General features: G+C 58.8%; 1 protein-coding gene across 1 annotated transcript; it reads right to left on the bottom strand.

Moving 5' to 3' along the window:
• Positions 1-3,314: 3,314 nt before the first annotated feature.
• Positions 3,315-12,271, bottom strand: MEX3B (mex-3 RNA binding family member B). Its single transcript, XM_069766108.1, has 2 exons — positions 11,753-12,271; positions 3,315-6,764 (listed from the first exon to the last, which is right to left on the bottom strand). Exons 1-2 carry the CDS (start codon positions 11,979-11,981, stop codon positions 5,440-5,442), a joined length of 1,554 nt encoding a protein of 517 aa, XP_069622209.1. The 5' UTR covers positions 11,982-12,271; the 3' UTR covers positions 3,315-5,439.
• Positions 12,272-19,240: the final 6,969 nt, after the last annotated feature.

The raw sequence follows: 19,240 nt of genomic DNA, 5'->3' as shown, positions 1-19,240 counted from the left end.
AGTTGGGCAAGTGTCACCCCATTTCTTACTAAAAGGGGAAATGATGGGAGGTGGCAGTGGATCCAATCAGATCAAGTGCAGAAGTTATGTACAAAATGCTAAGCAATTTGGGATCTGACAACATGTCACATTATCAATGATGAATGTAGATGGGTTACAATGATGTCATCTTCACACATGAATTAGCAAAATCCACAACACCATGCAGGAGAGGACGCAGCACGTCTGCACCTCACCATGCCCTGGTAGGATAGGACGCAGCATGTCCGACACCCTTCGTGCCCTGGCAGGATAGGATGCAGCATGTCTGCACCCTACCATGCCCTGGTAGGATAGGACGCAGCACGTCTGCACCCCACCATGCCCTGGAAGAATAGGACCCCACCATGCCCAGGCAGGATAGGACGCAGCACGTCTACACCCCACCATGCCCTGGAAGAATAGGACCCCACCATACCCAGGCAGGATAGGACGCAGCACGTCTGTACCCCACCATGCCCTGGAAGAATAGGACGCAGCATGTCTGCACCCCACCATCCACTAGTAGACTAGGTAGCAGCATGTCTGCACCCCACCATGCCCTGGAAGAATAGGACCCCCACCATGCCCTGGCAGGATAGGACGCAGCATGTCTGCACCCCACCATCCACTAGTAGACTAGGTAGCAGCATGTCTGCACCCCACCATGCACTGGTAGACTGGATAGCAGCATGTCTGCACCCCACCATGCACTGGTAGACTGGGTAGCAGCATGTCTGTACCCCACCATGCACTGGTAGACTAGGTAGCAGCATGTCTGTACCCCACCATCCACTAGTAGACTAGGTAGCAGCATGTCTGCACCCCACCATGCACTGGTAGACTGGGTAGCAGCATGTCTGTACCCCACCATGCACTGGTAGACTAGGTAGCAGCATGTCTGTACCCCACCATCCACTAGTAGACTAGGTAGCAGCATGTGTGCGCCCCACCATGTACTGGTAGACTAGGTAGCAGCATGTCTGCACCCCACCATGCACTGGTAGACTAGGTAGCAGCATGTCTGCACCCCACCATGCACTGGTAGACTAGGTAGCAGCATGTCTGTACCCCACCATCCACTAGTAGACTAGGTAGCAGCATGTCTGCACCCCACCATGCACTAGTAGACTGGGTAGCAGCATGTCTGCACCCCACCATGCACTGGTAGACTAGCTAGCAGCATGTCTGCACCCCACCATGCACTAGTAGACTAGGTAGCAGCATGTCTGCACCCCACCATGCACTGGTAGACTAGGCAGCAGCATGTCTGCACCCCACCATGCACTGGTAGACTAGGCAGCAGCATGTCTGCACCCCACCATGCACTGGTAGACTAGGCAGCAGCATGTCTGCACCCCACCATGCACTGGTAGACTAGGCAGCAGCATGTCTGCACCCCACCATGCACTGGTAGACTAGGTAGCAGCATGTCTGCACCCCACCATGCACTGGTAGACTAGGTAGCAGCATGTCTGCACCCCACCATGCACTGGTAGACTAGGTAGCAGTATGTCTGCACCCCACCATGCACTGGTAGACTAGGTAGCAGCATGTCTGCACCCCACCATGCACTAGTAGACTAGGCAGCAGCATGTCTGCACCCCACCATGCACTGGTAGACTAGGTAGCAGCATGTCTGCACCCCACCATGCACTGGTAGACTAGGCAGCAGCATGTCTGCACCCCACCATGCACTAGTAGACTAGGCAGCAGCATGTCTGCACCACACCATGCACTAGTAGACTAGGCAGCAGCATGTCTGCACCCCACCATGCACTGGTAGACTAGGTAGCAGCATGTCTGCACCCCACCATGCACTAGTAGACAAGGTAGCAGCATGTCTGCACCCCACCATGCACTGGTAGACTAGGTAGCAGCATGTCTGCACCCCACCATGCACTGGTAGACTAGGTAGCAGCATGTCTGCACCCCACCATGCACTGGTAGACTAGCTAGCAGCATGTCTGTACCCCACCATGCACTGGTAGACTAGGTAGCAGCATGTCTGCACCCCACCATGCACTGGTAGACTAGGTAGCAGCATGTCTGCACCCCACCATGCACTGGTAGACTAGGTAGCAGCATGTCTGCACCCCACCATGTCACAGCAGCAGCTTGCAAAACAGAAGAAAACCAAATGTGGAAATGAGTGAAACAGGTTGTTTCAGTATAGTCGCACAATATCCTATTATCCATCCCAATGATTGTATTGAAGAAAAAGGCCTGGATTTCAACGTTTTATGGAAGACCATGCAGAGAGGACGCAGGCGCCAAGAAAACACTGCACTGCCAATACGGCAGTATCTAATACATGGAATAAATCAATAATGGCAGCATGAGACGTCTAGCAAAACATACGGCTGATAAAAGGAACGATGATAAGATGGGAAAATTCAATGCACATTTCTGTGTCTGCAGATGGATGTAAGCATCAGAAACACAGGCGGCAGCGCTGCTCTTCATCTCCCCATACAGAATATTAACCCATTCACAGGTGAAGGAATCCAGCACAGAATAATAAGCTCTGCTTCCCACCAGGATGCTCCCCCCTCCACCTACCCTTCCATTACTGCATTTTTTTTTATAACATCATATATAGGTCAGAATGACAACAGCGTGCAATGCCTGCATTCTTTAAATACTGTGACATTTATGTCGAGCAAGTGTTCTGTTTTTTTCCCCCAAACCCACACCATGTAACCTTTCCATTAATAAGGCCTCCACAAACACTATAAAATGACGACACTGGCAGCAATACATGAAGCGGTATTCAACCAGTGGTAGTGCAGTTATACCGGGTGCCAGTGCCACAGATTGCCTTCTTCCATTGGTGCAAAATGCTGGGACAATCACCGCCTCCTATAAAGATTATTTCGCAATCATTCATTATTTATGGCCCATTCTGATCACAACAAACAGGAAGACTGAAGATCAATCATGCAAAATGATATTAAAGAGGTAAATGCTTCCTTAATTGCATGGGCGAAATCAGAATCTCCGAGACATATGGCAGAGCAGAATTTGTAACGGAATTGATCTGTGCTGCAGTCCTATGTAAAATCATAATTATGGAGATATACTAACCAAAAGATAACATGCACATGCATCTCACACACACACACCCACTGATGAGGGCACACAAAGAGCAGCAGTGCCACCATCCATACAATGTGCAGAGATATTCGCCATTAATGCACACAATGAACTAAATTCACAGCCCTTTTCTTACTGCCCCCCCTTACACCATTTACAGGCCCAGCGTCCAAGAACATAACCAAAAACACTAAAGACAAACCAAATACAGAACAGCTGACGATCAACTCACACAACAACAAAAAACAATCCATCATTTCTGGAATAATTTTATTTGATTTATATAGAAATACTTAAAAAAAAAAACATGAAGTAGCACCATTACTTAAGTTTTACCTTTATTTATGTAGAACTTTAAAATGTCAGAAAAATAAAACTCTTGATACAATTCTTTTTTTTTTTTCTTTTCTTTTTTTTTCAAATCTCGTTTCAGCAAATATAATATTAGTATTTTTTTTTTTGACCATGAGGTTAAAGGCCCTTTATCATAAAATAAAATATACTTTGTTTTTTCTTTTTTAAACTTTGCTCAGTAAAGTACATTTACGCTCAAGTAACATCACCTACATATACATAAACAAGTAGTAAACAAAATGTAGTAAAATAGAAATACTAAACTAGAGAGTGGTGCAACGGAATCTTGTAATCTCCACTGAAATCTATTTATACAAATGCTAGAAAGGAGTCAAACAGTTCTTCGAGTTGGCTTCATATGTTCAGACATTTCATCAGTTTTTCGTAATAATATAGAATAAAATAGGCTTTTATATCACGGAATAGAAAAAGTCGCCGGGTGAAGCAGATTTAAAACATTGTTTTCAGGAACCTATTAAAAAAAAAAAAAAAAATCTCCATCCCAACACAATACTGTTCAAAAACACTTTTGCAGTTTATGGTTTTGTATAGGTGTTTTTTATTATTTGTTAACCCCTCCCTCCCCAACTTCACCTGTGTTGATATTAAAAGAATACAGTGTTCTTTGCCGGAAGGCCATACGAAAAATAAGATTTAAAACCCAGCTACAAAAAAATAAAAATAAAGTTCACTGAACTTAAAATTAAAATATTTGTAAACATCTTTGCAATATGAAATATAATTTCTTCTTCAAGTAAAAAAAAAAAATGAATAAAATACTTCAATCTGTATCAATGCAATTCGTCTTTTAAAACCATTTTATAATTATATATATTTATAGAAGATATGTTACAATTTAATATTACTTTCTTAAAGCTGCAGTATCATGGGGAGTTCTCGAAGGAGCATTTTTTTGTTTCCCGTTTTTTTTTTTCACTATCTCTGGGGAAAAAACAAAGGAATTAAAAAAAATAAAAGTTCATTCAAGGTATAAGAAGAAAAAAAAAAAAACAACACAGCTTGTCAAAATAATATTTGTAGAGTCTAATAACCACACGTAAGAAGCATAGTGAAAAGTTTAAAAAAAATAGATATCTTGGAAGATTTATCTTTCAAAGTACTGTACAGTGTAAAACTGTGATTCTTTGTTCATAGTCGGAGCATGCAATCAGACAGATGTAGGATTCTCCCCCAGCTACAAGAAATGGCTATGGGAGAGTGTTCACTAAGTTCCTTTTTTAAAAAAAAATTTAAATAATAAATGTGCAGATACTGCAGCTTTAAAGCCACATTCCCACTTGGCAAGATACAAACCAATTCCTTTACAGTAAGAGGCCTTGTCTCAAAAAAATCTGAGCCTTGCCACCGTATTTTATCCCCTTCAATGTCTAAGGGCCCCTAGTAACCAAGAGCAGGGGCCCCCGTCGAAGGGGTTAAACTGACCACGTGACAACATCCAGACTGATTTAAGAAAGGCCCATGCGCCCCACTGCAAATGGCAGAGATACTGGAGAGCACAAATCAATATTGCTTCTGGAGTGGGGGGGGGCGCATGGAAATTGGTTGCTGCAAGCTATTTACATAATGAAGCAGGAGCGGGTACCACTGAGAATAACGAACCAAGGGAGTGGGGGAGGGGGCCTCGTTTAATGAGACATGCAGTTACTATTTGACATCTGGCCCCGATAGAAAACTATTATGTGCCTTTTGAAATGGCATGAAAGGCTACTACGAAGACATATATGAGCCCCCCCCCTCAAGCATACAGAGAATGAGGGGGGAAGAGAAGCGACATCACATTATTATATATATATTATTTGCATATTAATATATTACAATATATTAATATATTAAGGTTTGTTCTGGTAAATAATATATACATGTACAAAAACACAGACGCACGTGTATGGCACCATACAAGTGGGAATGTAGCGGTCGTAGCACTGGAGTGAAGAAGGCTACTCGAGAGGACTAGGAGAAGATGCGGATAGCCTGAGTGACTTCTGCGTGACACACCGGGCACTGGGGCTCGTTCTTCTCGCAGATGCGGTTGGCACATTCCATGCAGAATAGGTTGTGGCCGCAGGGTACCAGGGCTGCGATCACCTCACTCTCAAAGCAGATGGAGCAGTCGCGGCTGCCTTTCCTCCTCATGCCTGATGAAGAGGAAGATGAGCTGGAAGAGGATGAGCTGCTGCTGCTGGAGGACGAGGAAGATGAGGAGTCGGAGCCCATGTTAGTGTAGGCGGAGTAGCTCAGGCCACCTCCGGGGTCACTGCGCACCCTGCGTGCTAAAGGATGCTCAGGGACCACGCCGCTTCCATGCAAAGGAGGCGAGAGCCTGGGCGGAGCAGTGCAGCCTACACCATTGTGCCGCCGGTTAGACAGCAACCCATTGGCATTGTTTTGGTAGGGAGGAGATTGTGAGGCGCTGCTTGTGCCATTCCGCTCAAATTGTGACCAGATCAAAGCAGTACCAGGTGGAGCTGGCGCTGGGTCAAAAGCAGAGTCAAAAACCAGCTCAGTGCAGTCAGGTGAAATGCTGTCGCCGGCGTATACATATCCATTGCCATTGATGTTATTGTTATTGTTGCCATTGTTGGTAAAACTGAGGGCAGGACTGGGCGGGCTATAATCTGCCATCCTTGTGCCATTATTGCCCCCAAAGTAAGAGTCTGTGGAGGCGCTGCCCAGAGAGCTGGAGCTATCATTGCGGTAATTAGAGAAAGCCTTGCGTGAACCCGTGCTGGAGTTTAAGGACGGGGTGGGTTTGCTCCATAAGCTCCCCGTGCCATGCAGATCAAAGCCAACATCAGTCCCATTGGCATGAAAGTCATTCTCATCGGTGAGCTCTATCAGCCCTCCAGTGCGGACAGCAATGTGAGCTTCAATCTCCTCTCGGGCGCGATCCACATTCTCCGGCATTCCAGTAACCTCAAACACTGGCTCCTTATCCCTGCTGGGGGTGACTATGTACGTGTGGGTCTGCTGCTGGATCCTCTTGATTGTAGCCCCCTTAGGTCCCACCACCAGGCCCACCACTCTGTAGGGCACTCGCACCTGGATTGTGGTCTGTCCAGGAAGATTTGGAGGTCCGGGCACTGACCCCCCATTTAAAGCATTTTTATTGCGAGAAGCTCGGATCATGGAAAAGTGCTCTGCAGCTGAGATGATCTCCCTCCTGGCCATGGCTACATCTTCCTTTCTCCCAGTCACAACAAAGACAGGCTCCTCCCCGCGGACCGGGGTCTTGATGTAGGTGTTGGTTTTAGCCCTCAGAGCTTTGATTTTACAACCTGGATAACAAATGGAGATAAAATATACAATTAGACCTGCTGAGCCATAAAACAGCAAAAGGAGGACAAGAAGTAACAGCAATAACATCAGTGACACATACATGAACCAACAGCACAGCTAAAGGAGGGCAGATTGGGGGCAACCAGATGCAGTGCCAACACAGCACAAAGCATAAGCTACGGCACAATACAACAAGCATGCACCGCAGCATCCCATGCCAATACATCATGCCAGGGGCAGCACCAGGTGACAAAGTCTCCAACACAGGACCAGGTGGAGGCTCTGCCCCCAGAGATGTGGGTACAGGACCAGGTGGAGGCCCTGCCCCAGAGATGTGGGTACAGGATCAGGAGGAGGCTTTCCCCCAGAGATGTAGGTGCAGGACCAGGTGGAGGTTCTGCCCCAGAGATGTGGGTACAGGACCAGGTGGAGGCTCTGCCCCAGAGATGTGGGTGCAGGACCAGGTGGAGGTTCTGCCCCAGAGATGTGGGTACAGGACCAGGTGGGGGCTCTGCCCCAGTGATGTGGGTACAGGACCAGGAGGAGGCTCTGCCCCAGAGATGTGGGTACAGGACCAGGTGGAGGCTCTGCCCCAGAGATGTGGGTACAGGATCAGGAGGAGGCTCTGCCCCAGAGATGTAGGTGCAGGACCAGGTGGAGGTTCTGCCCCAGAGATGTGGGTACAGGACCAGGTGGGGGCTCTGCCCCAGTGATGTGGGTGCAGGACCAGGTGGAGGTTCTGCCCCAGAGATGTGGGTACAGGACCAGGTGGGGGCTCTGCCCCAGTGATGTGGGTACAGGACCAGGAGGAGGCTCTGCCCCAGAGATGTAGGTGCAGGACCAGGTGGAGGCTCTGCCCCAGAGATGTGGGTACAGGACCAGGAGGAGGCTCTGCCCCAGAGATGTGGGTACAGGACCAGGTGGGGGCTCTGCCCCAGAGATGTAGGTGCAGGACCAGGTGGAGGCTCTGCCCCAGAGATGTAGGTGCAGGACCAGGTGGGGGCTCTGCCCCAGAGATGTGGGTGCAGGACCAGGTGGAGGTTCTGCCCCAGAGATGTGGGTACAGGACCAGGTGGAGGCTCTGCCCCAGAGATGTGGGTACAGGACCAGGTGGAAGCTCTGCCCCAGAGATGTGGGTACAGGATCAGGAGGAGGCTCTGCCCCAGAGATGTAGGTGCAGGACCAGGTGAAGGCTCTGCCCCAGTGATGTGGGTACAGGACCAGGAGGATGCTCTGCCCCAGAGATGTGGGTACAGGACCAGGAGGAGGCTCTGCCCCAGAGATGTGGGTACAGAACCAGGTGGGGGCTCTGCCCCAGAGATGTAGGTGCAGGACCAGGTGGAGGCTCTGCCCCAGAGATGTAGGTGCAGGACCAGGTGGGGGCTCTGCCCCAGAGATGTGGGTGCAGGACCAGGTGGAGGTTCTGCCCCAGAGATGTGGGTACAGGACCAGGTGGAGGCTCTGCCCCAGAGATGTGGGTACAGGACCAGGTGGAAGCTCTGCCCCAGAGATGTGGGTACAGGATCAGGAGGAGGCTCTGCCCCAGAGATGTAGGTGCAGGACCAGGTGAAGGCTCTGCCCCAGTGATGTGGGTACAGGACCAGGAGGATGCTCTGCCCCAGAGATGTGGGTACAGGACCAGGAGGAGGCTCTGCCCCAGAGATGTAGGTGCAGGACCAGGTGGAGGCTCTGCCCCAGAGATGTGGGTACAGGACCAGGAGGAGGCTCTGCCCCAGAGATGTGGGTACAGGACCAGGTGGGGGCTCTGCCCCAGAGATGTAGGTGCAGGACCAGGTGGAAGCTCTGCCCCAGAGATGTGGGTACAGGACCAGGAGGAGGCTCTGCCCCAGAGATGTGGGTGCAGGACCAGGTGAAGGCTCTGCCCCAGTGATGTGGGTACAGGACCAGGAGGATGCTCTGCCCCAGAGATGTGGGTACAGGACCAGGAGGAGGCTCTGCCCCAGAGATGTGGGTACAGGACCAGGTGGAGGCTCTGCCCCAGAGATGTGGGTACAGGACCAGGAGGAGGCTCTGCCCCAGAGATGTGGGTACAGGACCAGGTGGAGGCTCTGCCCCAGAGATGTGGGTGCAGGACCAGGTGGGGGCTCTGCCCCAGAGATGTAGGTGCAGGACCAGGTGGAGGCTCTGCCCCAGAGATGTGGGTGCAGGACCAGGTGGAGGCTCTGCCCCAGAGATGTGGGTGCAGGACCAGGTGGAGGCTCTGCCCCAGAGATGTGGGTACAGGACCAGGTGGAGGCTCTGCCCCAGAGATGTGGGTACAGGACCAGGTGGAGGCTCTGCCCCAGAGATGTGGGTACAGGACCAGGTGGAGGCTCTGCCCCAGTGATGTGGGTACAGGACCAGGTGGAGGCTCTGCCCCAGTGATGTGGGTACAGGACCAGGTGGAGGCTCTGCCCCAGAGATGTGGGTACAGGACCAGGTGGAGGCTCTGCCCCAGAGATGTGGGTACAGGACCAGGTGGAGGCTCTGCCCCAGAGATGTGGGTACAGGACCAGGTGGAGGCTCTGCCCCAGAGATGTGGGTACAGGACCAGGTGGAGGCTCTGCCCCAGAGATGTGGGTACAGGACCAGGTGGAGGCTCTGCCCCAGAGATGTGGGTACAGGACCAGGTGGAGGCTCTGCCCCAGTGATGTGGGTACAGGACCAGGTGGAGGCTCTGCCCCAGTGATGTGGGTACAGGACCAGGTGGAGGCTCTGCCCCAGAGATGTGGGTACAGGACCAGGTGGAGGCTCTGCCCCAGAGATGTGGGTACAGGACAAGGTGGAGGCTCTGCCCCAGAGATGTGGGTACAGGACAAGGTAGAGGCTCTGCCCCAGAGATGTGGGTACAGGACAAGGTGGAGGCTCTGCCCCAGAGATGTGGGTACAGGACCAGGTGGAGGCTCTGCCCCAGTGATGTGGGTACAGGACCAGGTGGAGGCTCTGCCCCAGAGATGTGGGTACAGGACCAGGTGGAGGCTCTGCCCCAGAGAGGTGGGTACAGGACCAGGTGGAGGCTCTGCCCCAGTGATGTGGGTACAGGACCAGGTGGAGGCTCTGCCCCAGAGATGTGGGTACAGGACCAGGTGGAGGCTCTGCCCCAGTGATGTGGGTGCAGGACCAGGTGGAGGCTCTGCCCCAGAGATGTGGGTGCAGGACCAGGTGGAGGCTCTGCCCCAGTGATGTGCGTACAGGACCAGGTGGAGGCTCTGCCCCAGTGATGTGGGTACAGGACCAGGTGGAGGCTCTGCCCCAGTGATGTGGGTACAGGACCAGGTGGAGGCTCTGCCCCAGAGATGTGGGTACAGGACCAGGTGGAGGCTCTGCCCCAGAGATGTGGGTACAGGACCAGGTGGAGGCTCTGCCCCAGTGATGTGGGTACAGGACCAGGTGGAGGCTCTGCCCCAGAGATGTGGGTACAGGACCAGGTGGAGGCTCTGCCCCAGTGATGTGGGTACAGGACCAGGTGGAGGCTCTGCCCCAGTGATGTGGGTGCAGGACCAGGTGGAGGCTCTGCCCCAGTGATGTGGGTACAGGACCAGGTGGAGGCTCTGCCCCAGTGATGTGGGTGCAGGACCAGGTGGAGGCTCTGCCCCAGTGATGTGGGTACAGGACCAGGTGGAGGCTCTGCCCCAGTGATGTGGGTACAGGACCAGGTGGAGGCTCTGCCCCAGTGATGTGGGTACAGGACCAGGTGGAGGCTCTGCCCCAGTGATGTGGGTACAGGACCAGGTGGAGGCTCTGCCCCAGTGATGTGGGTACAGGACCAGGTGGAGGCTCTGCCCCAGAGATGTGGGTACAGGACCAGGTGGAGGCTCTGCCCCAGTGATGTGGGTACAGGACCAGGTGGAGGCTCTGCCCCAGAGATGTGGGTACAGGACCAGGTGGAGGCTCTGCCCCAGAGATGTGGGTACAGGACCAGGTGGAGGCTCTGCCCCAGTGATGTGGGTACAGGACCAGGTGGAGGCTCTGTCCCAGTGATGTGGGTACAGGACCAGGTGGAGGCTCTGCCCCAGTGATGTGGGTACAGGACCAGGTGGAGGCTCTGCCCCAGAGATGTGGGTACAGGACCAGGTGGAGGCTCTGCCCCAGTGATGTGGGTACAGGACCAGGTGGAGGCTCTGCCCCAGAGATGTGGGTACAGGACCAGGTGGAGGCTCTGCCCCAGTGATGTGGGTACAGGACCAGGTGGAGGCTCTGCCCCAGAGATGTGGGTACAGGACCAGGTGGAGGCTCTGCCCCAGAGATGTGGGTACAGGACCAGGTGGAGGCTCTGCCCCAGAGATGTGGGTACAGGACCAGGTGGAGGCTCTGCCCCAGAGATGTGGGTACAGGACCAGGTGGAGGCTCTGCCCCAGAGATGTGGGTACAGGACCAGGTGGAGGCTCTGCCCCAGTGATGTGAGTACAGGACCAGGTGGAGGCTCTGCCCCAGAGATGTGGGTACAGGACCAGGTGGAGGCTCTGCCCCAGAGATGTGGGTACAGGACCAGGTGGAGGCTCTGCCCCAGAGATGTGGGTACAGGACCAGGTGGAGGCTCTGCCCCAGTGATGTGGGTACAGGACCAGGTGGAGGCTCTGCCCCAGTGATGTGGGTACAGGACCAGGTGGAGGCTCTGCCCCAGTGATGTGGGTACAGGACCAGGTGGAGGCTCTGCCCCAGTGATGTGGGTACAGGACCAGGTGGAGGCTATGCCCCAGTGATGTGGGTACAGGAGCAGGTGGAGGCTCTGCCCCAGAGATGTGGGTACAGGACCAGGTGGAGGCTCTGCCCCAGAGATGTGGGTACAGGACCAGGTGGAGGCTCTGCCCCAGTGATGTGGGTACAGGACCAGGTGGAGGCTCTGCCCCAGTGATGTGGGTACAGGACCAGGTGGAGGCTCTGCCCCAGAGATGTGGGTACAGGAGGATTGTGGAGGAGCATGTACGCCCATTGTCTGGTAGTACCACATTCCAGCATAGTCTCCACAGTAGCGCAGCGATCGTACCTTGTCTCCCCACGATCTCCGCCACATGCTCCGAGCTGGGCACCGGGACACACTCTGTCATGTTAACGCTCTTTTTCCGCGGCTCGTTGTCGTACATGGAGCTCTCGTCGTTGTCCAGCCCGAGCATAGAGAGCTGGTCCAGGGCGATCTGCAGAGCTCGCTGATCGTCCAGAGTGTCGCCTCCTCCGCTCCCGGACCGCTCCATATCTGCAAAGAGCGAGCTGGGCATGGTCCGCTCCCCGCTCCTCTCGCCTCAGCAGTGGGTGCAGACACAAAGGAAAGCGAGGTGGCCGGCGGCGGCGGGGAGGAGCGAGGCAGAGGTGGCTGCGGTCCTCTCCGGGCGCTGTGCTCAGGGGTCCCCCCAGCTTGTCTCCGGCGGGTGCACGAGCTGCTCCCCGACTTTCTGTGGCCGGAATATGCCAGGGATGGCAGCGGTTCTGTCAGGAGCCCCTCCCCGGCTCACTCAGCTCTGTCCTCCCCTCCTGTCTGAGCCACTGCAGCCAGACGGCACTAGAGGGGGATAAGAGGCCGTGACGTCACTGACAGCACAATGAAGCCGACACCGGGGAAAGCGCCGTCTATTGGAAGATTGGGGCTGGAGTGGGCGGGGCCAGTAGTCTGGCCCCTCCCTCTGCTCCTCCCCTCAGCCGAGAGAAAGAGGCAAACTCGCTTCTTTGTTGTCTAATGCAGAACAATAAAGGCTGCGAGGAGACCGGGGACTGGTGAGAGGAGCGGGGAGACCGGGGACTGGTGAGAGGAGCGGGGAGACCGGGGACTGGTGAGAGGAGCGGGCACTGTGCGGGGAGACCGGTGTGAGGAGACCGGGGACTGGTGAGAGGAGCGGGGAGACCGGGGACTGGTGAGAGGAGCGGGGAGACCGGGGACTGGTGAGAGGAGCGGGCACTGTGCGGGGAGACCGGTGTGAGGAGACCGGGGACTGGTGAGAGGAGCGGGGAGACCGGAGACTGGTGTGAGGAGACCGGGGACTGGTGAGAGGCGCGGGTACTGTGCGGGGAGACCGGTGTGAGGAGACCGGGGACTGGTAAGAGGAGCGGGGAGACCGGGGACTGGTGAGAGGAGCGGGCACTGTGCGGGGAGACCGGTGTGAGGAGACCGGGGACTGGTGAGAGGAGCGGGGAGACCGGGGACTGGTGAGAGGAGCGGGGAGACCGGAGACTGGTGTGAGGAGACCGGGGACTGGTAAGAGGAGCGGGCACTGTGCGGGGAGACTGGTGTGAGGAGACCGGGGACTGGTAAGAGGAGCGGGCACTGTGCGGGGAGACCGGTGTGAGGAGACCGGGGACTGGTGAGAGGAGCGGGGAGACCGGGGACTGGTGACAGGAGAGGGCACTGTGCGGGGAGACCGGTGTGAGGAGACCGGGGACTGGTGAGAGGAGCAGGGAGACCGGGGACTGGTGAGAGGAGCGGGCACTGTGCGGGGAGACCGGTGTGAGGAGACCGGGGACTGGTGAGAGGAGCGGGGAGACCGGAGACTGGTGTGAGGAGACCGGGGACTGGTGAGAGGAGCGGGTACTGTGCGGGGAGACCGGTGTGAGGAGACCGGGGACTGGTAAGAGGAGCGGGCACTGTGCGGGGAGACTGGTGTGAGGAGACCGGGGACTGGTAAGAGGAGCGGGCACTGTGCGGGGAGACCGGTGTGAGGAGACCGGGGACTGGTGAGAGGAGCGGGGAGACCGGGGACTGGTGAGAGGAGCGGGCACTGTGCGGGGAGACCGGTGTGAGGAGACCGGGGACTGGTGAGAGGAGCGGGGAGACCGGGGACAGGTGAGAGGAGCGAGCACTGTGCGGGGAGACCGGTGTGAGGAGACCGGGGACTGGTGAGAGGAGCGGGGAGACCGGGGACTGGTGAGAGGAGCGGGCACTGTGCGGGGAGACCGGTGTGAGGAGACCGGGGACTGGTGAGAGGAGCGGGCACTGTGCGGGGAGACCGGTGTGAGGAGACCGGGGACTGGTGAGAGGAGCGGGCACTGTGCGGGGAGACCGGTGTGAGGAGACCGGGGACTGGTGAGAGGAGAGGAGCGGGGAGACCGGGGACTGGTGAGAGGAGCGGGCACTGTGCGGGGAGACCGGTGTGAGGAGACCGGGGACTGGTGAGAGGAGCGGGGAGACCGGGGACTGGTGAGAGGAGCGGGGAGACCGGGGACTGGTGAGAGGAGACCGGGGACTGGTGAGAGGAGCGGGCACTGTGCGGGGAGACCGGTGTGAGGAGACCGGGGACTGGTGAGAGGAGCGGGGAGACCGGAGACTGGTGTGAGGAGACCGGGGACTGGTGAGAGGAGCGGGCACTGTGCGGGGAGACCGGTGTGAGGAGACCGGGGACTGGTGAGAGGAGCGGGGAGACCGGGGACTGGTGAGAGGAGCGGGGAGACCGGAGACTGGTGTGAGGAGACCGGGGACTGGTGAGAGGAGCGGGCACTGTGCGGGGAGACCGGTGTGGAGACCGGGGACTGGTGAGAGGAGCGGGGAGACCGGGGACTGGTGAGAGGAGCGGGCACTGTGCGGGGAGACCGGTGTGAGGAGACCAGGGACTGGTGAGAGGAGCGGGCACTGTGCGGGGAGACCGGTGTGAGGAGACCGGGGACTGGTGAGAGGAGCCGGCACTGTGCGGGGAGACCGGTGTGAGGAGACCGGGGACTGGTGAGAGGAGCGGGGAGACCGGGGACTGGTGAGAGGAGCGGACACTGTGCGGGGAGACCGCTGTGAGGAGACCGGGGACTGGTGAGAGGAGCGGGGAGACCGGAGACTGGTGAGAGGAGCGGGCACTGTGCGGGGAGACCGGTGTGAGGAGACCGGGGACTGGTGAGAGGAGCGGGGAGACCGGGGACTGGTGAGAGGAGCGGGGAGACCGGAGACTGGTGTGAGGAGACCGGGGACTGGTGAGAGGAGCCGGCACTGTGCGGGGAGACCGGTGTGAGGAGACCGGGGACTGGTGAGAGGAGCGGGGAGACCGGGGACTGGTGAGAGGAGCGGGCACTGAGCGGGGAGACCGGGGACTGGTGAGAGGAGCGGGCACTGTGCGGGGAGACCGGTGTGAGGAGACCGGGGACTGGTGAGAGGAGCCGGCACTGTGCGGGGAGACTGGTGTGAGGAGACCGGGGACTGGTGAGAGGAGCCGGCACTGTGCGGGGAGACCGGTGTGAGGAGACCGGGGACTGGTGAGAGGAGCGGGGAGACCGGGGACTGGTGAGAGGAGCAGGGAGACCGGAGACTGGTGTGAGGAGACCGGGGACTGGTGAGAGGAGCCGGCACTGTGCGGGGAGACCGGTGTGAGGAGACCGGGGACTGGTGAGAGGAGCGGGGAGACCAGGGACTGGTGAGAGGAGCGGGCACTGAGCGGGGAGACCGGGGACTGGTGAGAGGAGCGGGCACTGTGCGGGGAGACCGGTGTGAGGAGACCGGGGACTGGTGAGAGGAGCGGGCACTGTGCGGGGAGACTGGTGTGAGGAGACCGGGGACTGGTGAGAGGAGCGGGCACTGTGCGGGGAGACCGGAGACTGGTGTGAGGAGACCGGGGACTGGTGAGAGGAGCGGGCACTGAGCGGGGAGACCGGGGACTGGTGAGAGGAGCGGGCACTGTGCGGGGAGACCGGTGTGAGGAGACCGGGGACTGGTGAGAGGAGCGGGCACTGTGCGGGGAGACTGGTGTGAGGAGACCGGGGACTGGTGAGAGGAGCGGGCACTGTGCGGGGAGACCGGGGACTGGTGAGAGGAGCGGGCACTGTGCGGGGAGACCGGGGACTGGTGAGAGGAGCGGGCACTGTGCGGGGAGACCGGAGACTGGTGTGAGGAGACCGGGGACTGGTGAGAGGAGCGGGCACTGAGCGGGGAGACCGGGGACTGGTGAGAGGAGCGGGCACTGTGCGGGGAGACCGGTGTGAGGAGACCGGGGACTGGTGAGAGGAGCGGGCACTGTGCGGGGAGACTGGTGTGAGGAGACCGGGGACTGGTGAGAGGAGCGGGTACTGTGCGGGAAGACCGGGGACTGGTGAGAGGAGCGGGCACTGTGCGGGGAGACCGGGGACTGGTGAGAGGAGCGGGCACTGAGCGGGGAGACCGGGGACTGGTGAGAGGAGCGGGCACTGTGCGGGGAGACCGGTGTGAGGAGACCGGGGATTGGTGAGAGGAGCGGGCACTGTGCGGGGAGACCGGTGTGAGGGGACTGGTGAGAGGAGCGGGGAGACTGGGGACTGGTGAGAGGAGCGGGCACTGTGCGGGGGGACTGATGAGAGGAGCGGGCACTGTGCGGGGAGACCGGGGACTGGTGAGAGGAGCGGGCACTGTGCGGGGAGACCGGAGACTGGTGTGAGGAGACCGGGGACTGGTGAGAGGAGCGGGCACTGAGCGGGGAGACCGGGGACTGGTGAGAGGAGCGGGCACTGTGCGGGGAGACTGGTGTGAGGAGACCGGGGACTGGTGAGAGGAGCGGGTACTGTGCGGGAAGACCGGGGACTGGTGAGAGGAGCGGGCACTGTGCGGGGAGACCGGGGACTGGTGAGAGGAGCGGGCACTGAGCGGGGAGACCGGGGACTGGTGAGAGGAGCGGGCACTGTGCGGGGAGACCGGTGTGAGGAGACCGGGGACTGGTGAGAGGAGCGGGCACTGTGCGGGGAGACCGGTGTGAGGAGACCGGGGACTGGTGAGAGGAGCGGGGAGACTGGGGACTGGTGAGAGGAGCGGGCACTGTGCGGGGAGACCGGGGACTGGTGAGAGGAGCGGGCACTGTGCGGGGAGACCGGGGACTGGTGAGAGGAGCGGGCACTGAGCGGGGAGACCGGGGACTGGTGAGAGGAGCGGGTACTGTGCGGGGAGACCGGTGTGAGGAGACTGGGGACTGGTGAGAGGAGCGGGCAGTGTGCGGGGAGACTGGTGTGAGGAGACCGGGGACTGGTGAGAGGAGCGGGCACTGTGCGGGGAGACCGGGGACTGGTGAGAGGAGCGGGCACTGTGCGGGGAGACCGGGGACTGGTGAGAGGAGCGGGCACTGAGCGGGGAGACCGGGGACTGGTGAGAGGAGCGGGCACTGTGCGGGGAGACCGGTGTGAGGAGACCGGGGACTGGTGAGAGGAGCGGGCACTGTGCGGGGAGACCGGGGACTGGTGAGAGGAGCGGGCACTGAGCTGGGAGACCGGAGACTGGTGAGAGGAGCGGGCACTGTGCGGGGAGACCGGAGACTGGTGTGAGGGGCGGGCACTGTGCGGGGAGACCGGGGACTGGTGAGAGGAGCGGGCACTGTGCGGGGAGACCGGGGACTGGTGAGAGGAGCGGGCACTGAGCGAGGAGACCGGAGACTGGTGAGAGGAGCGGGCACTGTGCGGGGAGACCGGAGACTGGTGAGAGGAGCTGGCACTGTGCGGGGAGACCGATGTGAGGAGATCGGGGACTGATGAGAGGAGAGGGCACTGTGCGGGGAGACCGGAGACTGGTGAGAGGAGCGGGCACTGTGCGGGGAGACCGGAGACTGGTGTGAGGAGCGGGCTTTGTGCGGGGAGACCGGAGACTGGTGTGAGGAGCGGGCTTTGTGCGGGGAGACCGGTGTGAGGAGGCCGGGGACTGATGAGAGGAGCGGGCACTGTGCGGGGAGACCGGTGTGAGGAGACCGGGGACTGGTGAGCGGGCACTGTGCGGGGAGACTGGTGAGAGGAGCGGGCACTGAGCGGGGAGACCGGGGACTGGTGTGAGGAGACCGGGGACTGGTGAGAGGAGCGGGCACTGTTTGGGGAGACTGGTGAGAGGAGCGGGCACTGAGCGGGGAGACCGGGGACTGGTGAGAGGAGCGGGCACTGTGCGGGGAGACCGGAGACTGGTGTGAGGAGACCGGGGACTGGTGAGAGGAGCCGGCACTGTGCGGGGAGACCGGAGACTGGTGTGAGGAGACCGGGGACTGGTGAGAGGAGCGGGCACTGTGCGGGGAGACCGGGGACTGGTGAGAGGAGCGGGCACTGTGCGGGGAGACCGGGGACTGGTGAGAGGAGCCGGCACTGTGCGGGGAGACCGGAGACTGGTGTGAGGAGACCGGGGACTCGTGAGAGGAGCGGGCACTGTGCGGGGAGACCGGAGACTGGTGAGAGGAGCGGGCACTGTGCGGGGAGACCGATGTGAGGAGATCGGGGACTGATGAGAGGAGAGGGCACTGTGCGGGGAGACCGGAGACTGGTGAGAGGAGCGGGCACTGTGCGGGGAGACCGGAGACTGGTGTGAGGAGCGGGCTTTGTGCGGGGAGACCGGTGTGAGGAGGCCGGGGACTGATGAGAGGAGCGGGCACTGTGCGGGGAGACCGGTGTGAGGAGACCGGGGACTGGTGAGCGGGCACTGTGCGGGGAGACTGGTGAGAGGAGCGGGCACTGAGCGGGGAGACCGGGGACTGGTGTGAGGAGACCGGGGACTGGTGAGAGGAGCGGGCACTGTTTGGGGAGACTGGTGAGAGGAGCGGGCACTGAGCGGGGAGACCGGGGACTGGTGAGAGGAGCGGGCACTGTGCGGGGAGACCGGAGACTGGTGTGAGGAGACCGGGGACTGGTGAGAGGAGCCGGCACTGTGCGGGGAGACCGGAGACTGGTGTGAGGAGACCGGGGACTGGTGAGAGGAGCGGGCACTGTGCGGGGAGACCGGGGACTGGTGAGAGGAGCGGGCACTGTGCGGGGAGACCGGGGACTGGTGAGAGGAGCCGGCACTGTGCGGGGAGACCGGAGACTGGTGTGAGGAGACCGGGGACTCGTGAGAGGAGCGGGCACTGTGCGGGGAGACCGGAGACTGGTGAGAGGAGCGGGCACTGTGCGGGGAGACCGATGTGAGGAGACCGGGGACTGATGAGAGGATCGGGCACTGTGCGGGGAGACCGGAGACTGGTGAGAGGAGCGGGCACTGTGCGGGGAGACCGGAGACTGGTGTGAGGAGCGGGCACTGTGCGGGGAGACCGGTGTGAGGAGACCGGGGACTGGTGAGAGGAGCGGGCACTGTGCGGGGAGACCGGGGACTGGTGAGAGGAGCGGGCACTGTGCGGGGAGACCGGGGACTGGTGAGAGGAGCGGGCACTGTGCGGGGAGACCGGGGACTGGTGAGAGGAGCGGGCACTGTGCGAGGAGACCGGGGACTAGTTAGAGGAACGGGCAGTGTGCGGGGAGACCGGGGACTGGTGTGAGGAGCAGGGAACTGGTGTGAGGACACGTGGACCGGTGTGAGGAGACGGAGACTGGTGAGAGGAGACCGGGGACTGGTGTGAGGACACGGGGACTGGTGAGAGGACACGGGGACTGGTGAGAGGAGACAGAGACTGGTGAGAGGAGACCGGGGACTGGTGTGAGGACACGGGGACTGGTGAGAGGAGACCGGGGACTGGTGTGAGGAGACCGGGGACTGGTGTGAGGAGACCGGGGACTGGTGAGAGGAGACCGGGGACTGGTGAGAGGAGACCGGGGACTGGTGAGAGGAGACCGGGGACTGGTGAGAGGAGACCGGGGACTGGTGAGT

This window comes from Ranitomeya imitator, chromosome 4 (assembly GCF_032444005.1).
Source record: "Ranitomeya imitator isolate aRanImi1 chromosome 4, aRanImi1.pri, whole genome shotgun sequence".
Taxonomy (NCBI): domain Eukaryota; kingdom Metazoa; phylum Chordata; class Amphibia; order Anura; family Dendrobatidae; genus Ranitomeya; species Ranitomeya imitator.
The sequence above is the reverse complement of the archived record's forward strand: the minus strand, read 5'-3'. Positions and strand labels throughout refer to the sequence as shown.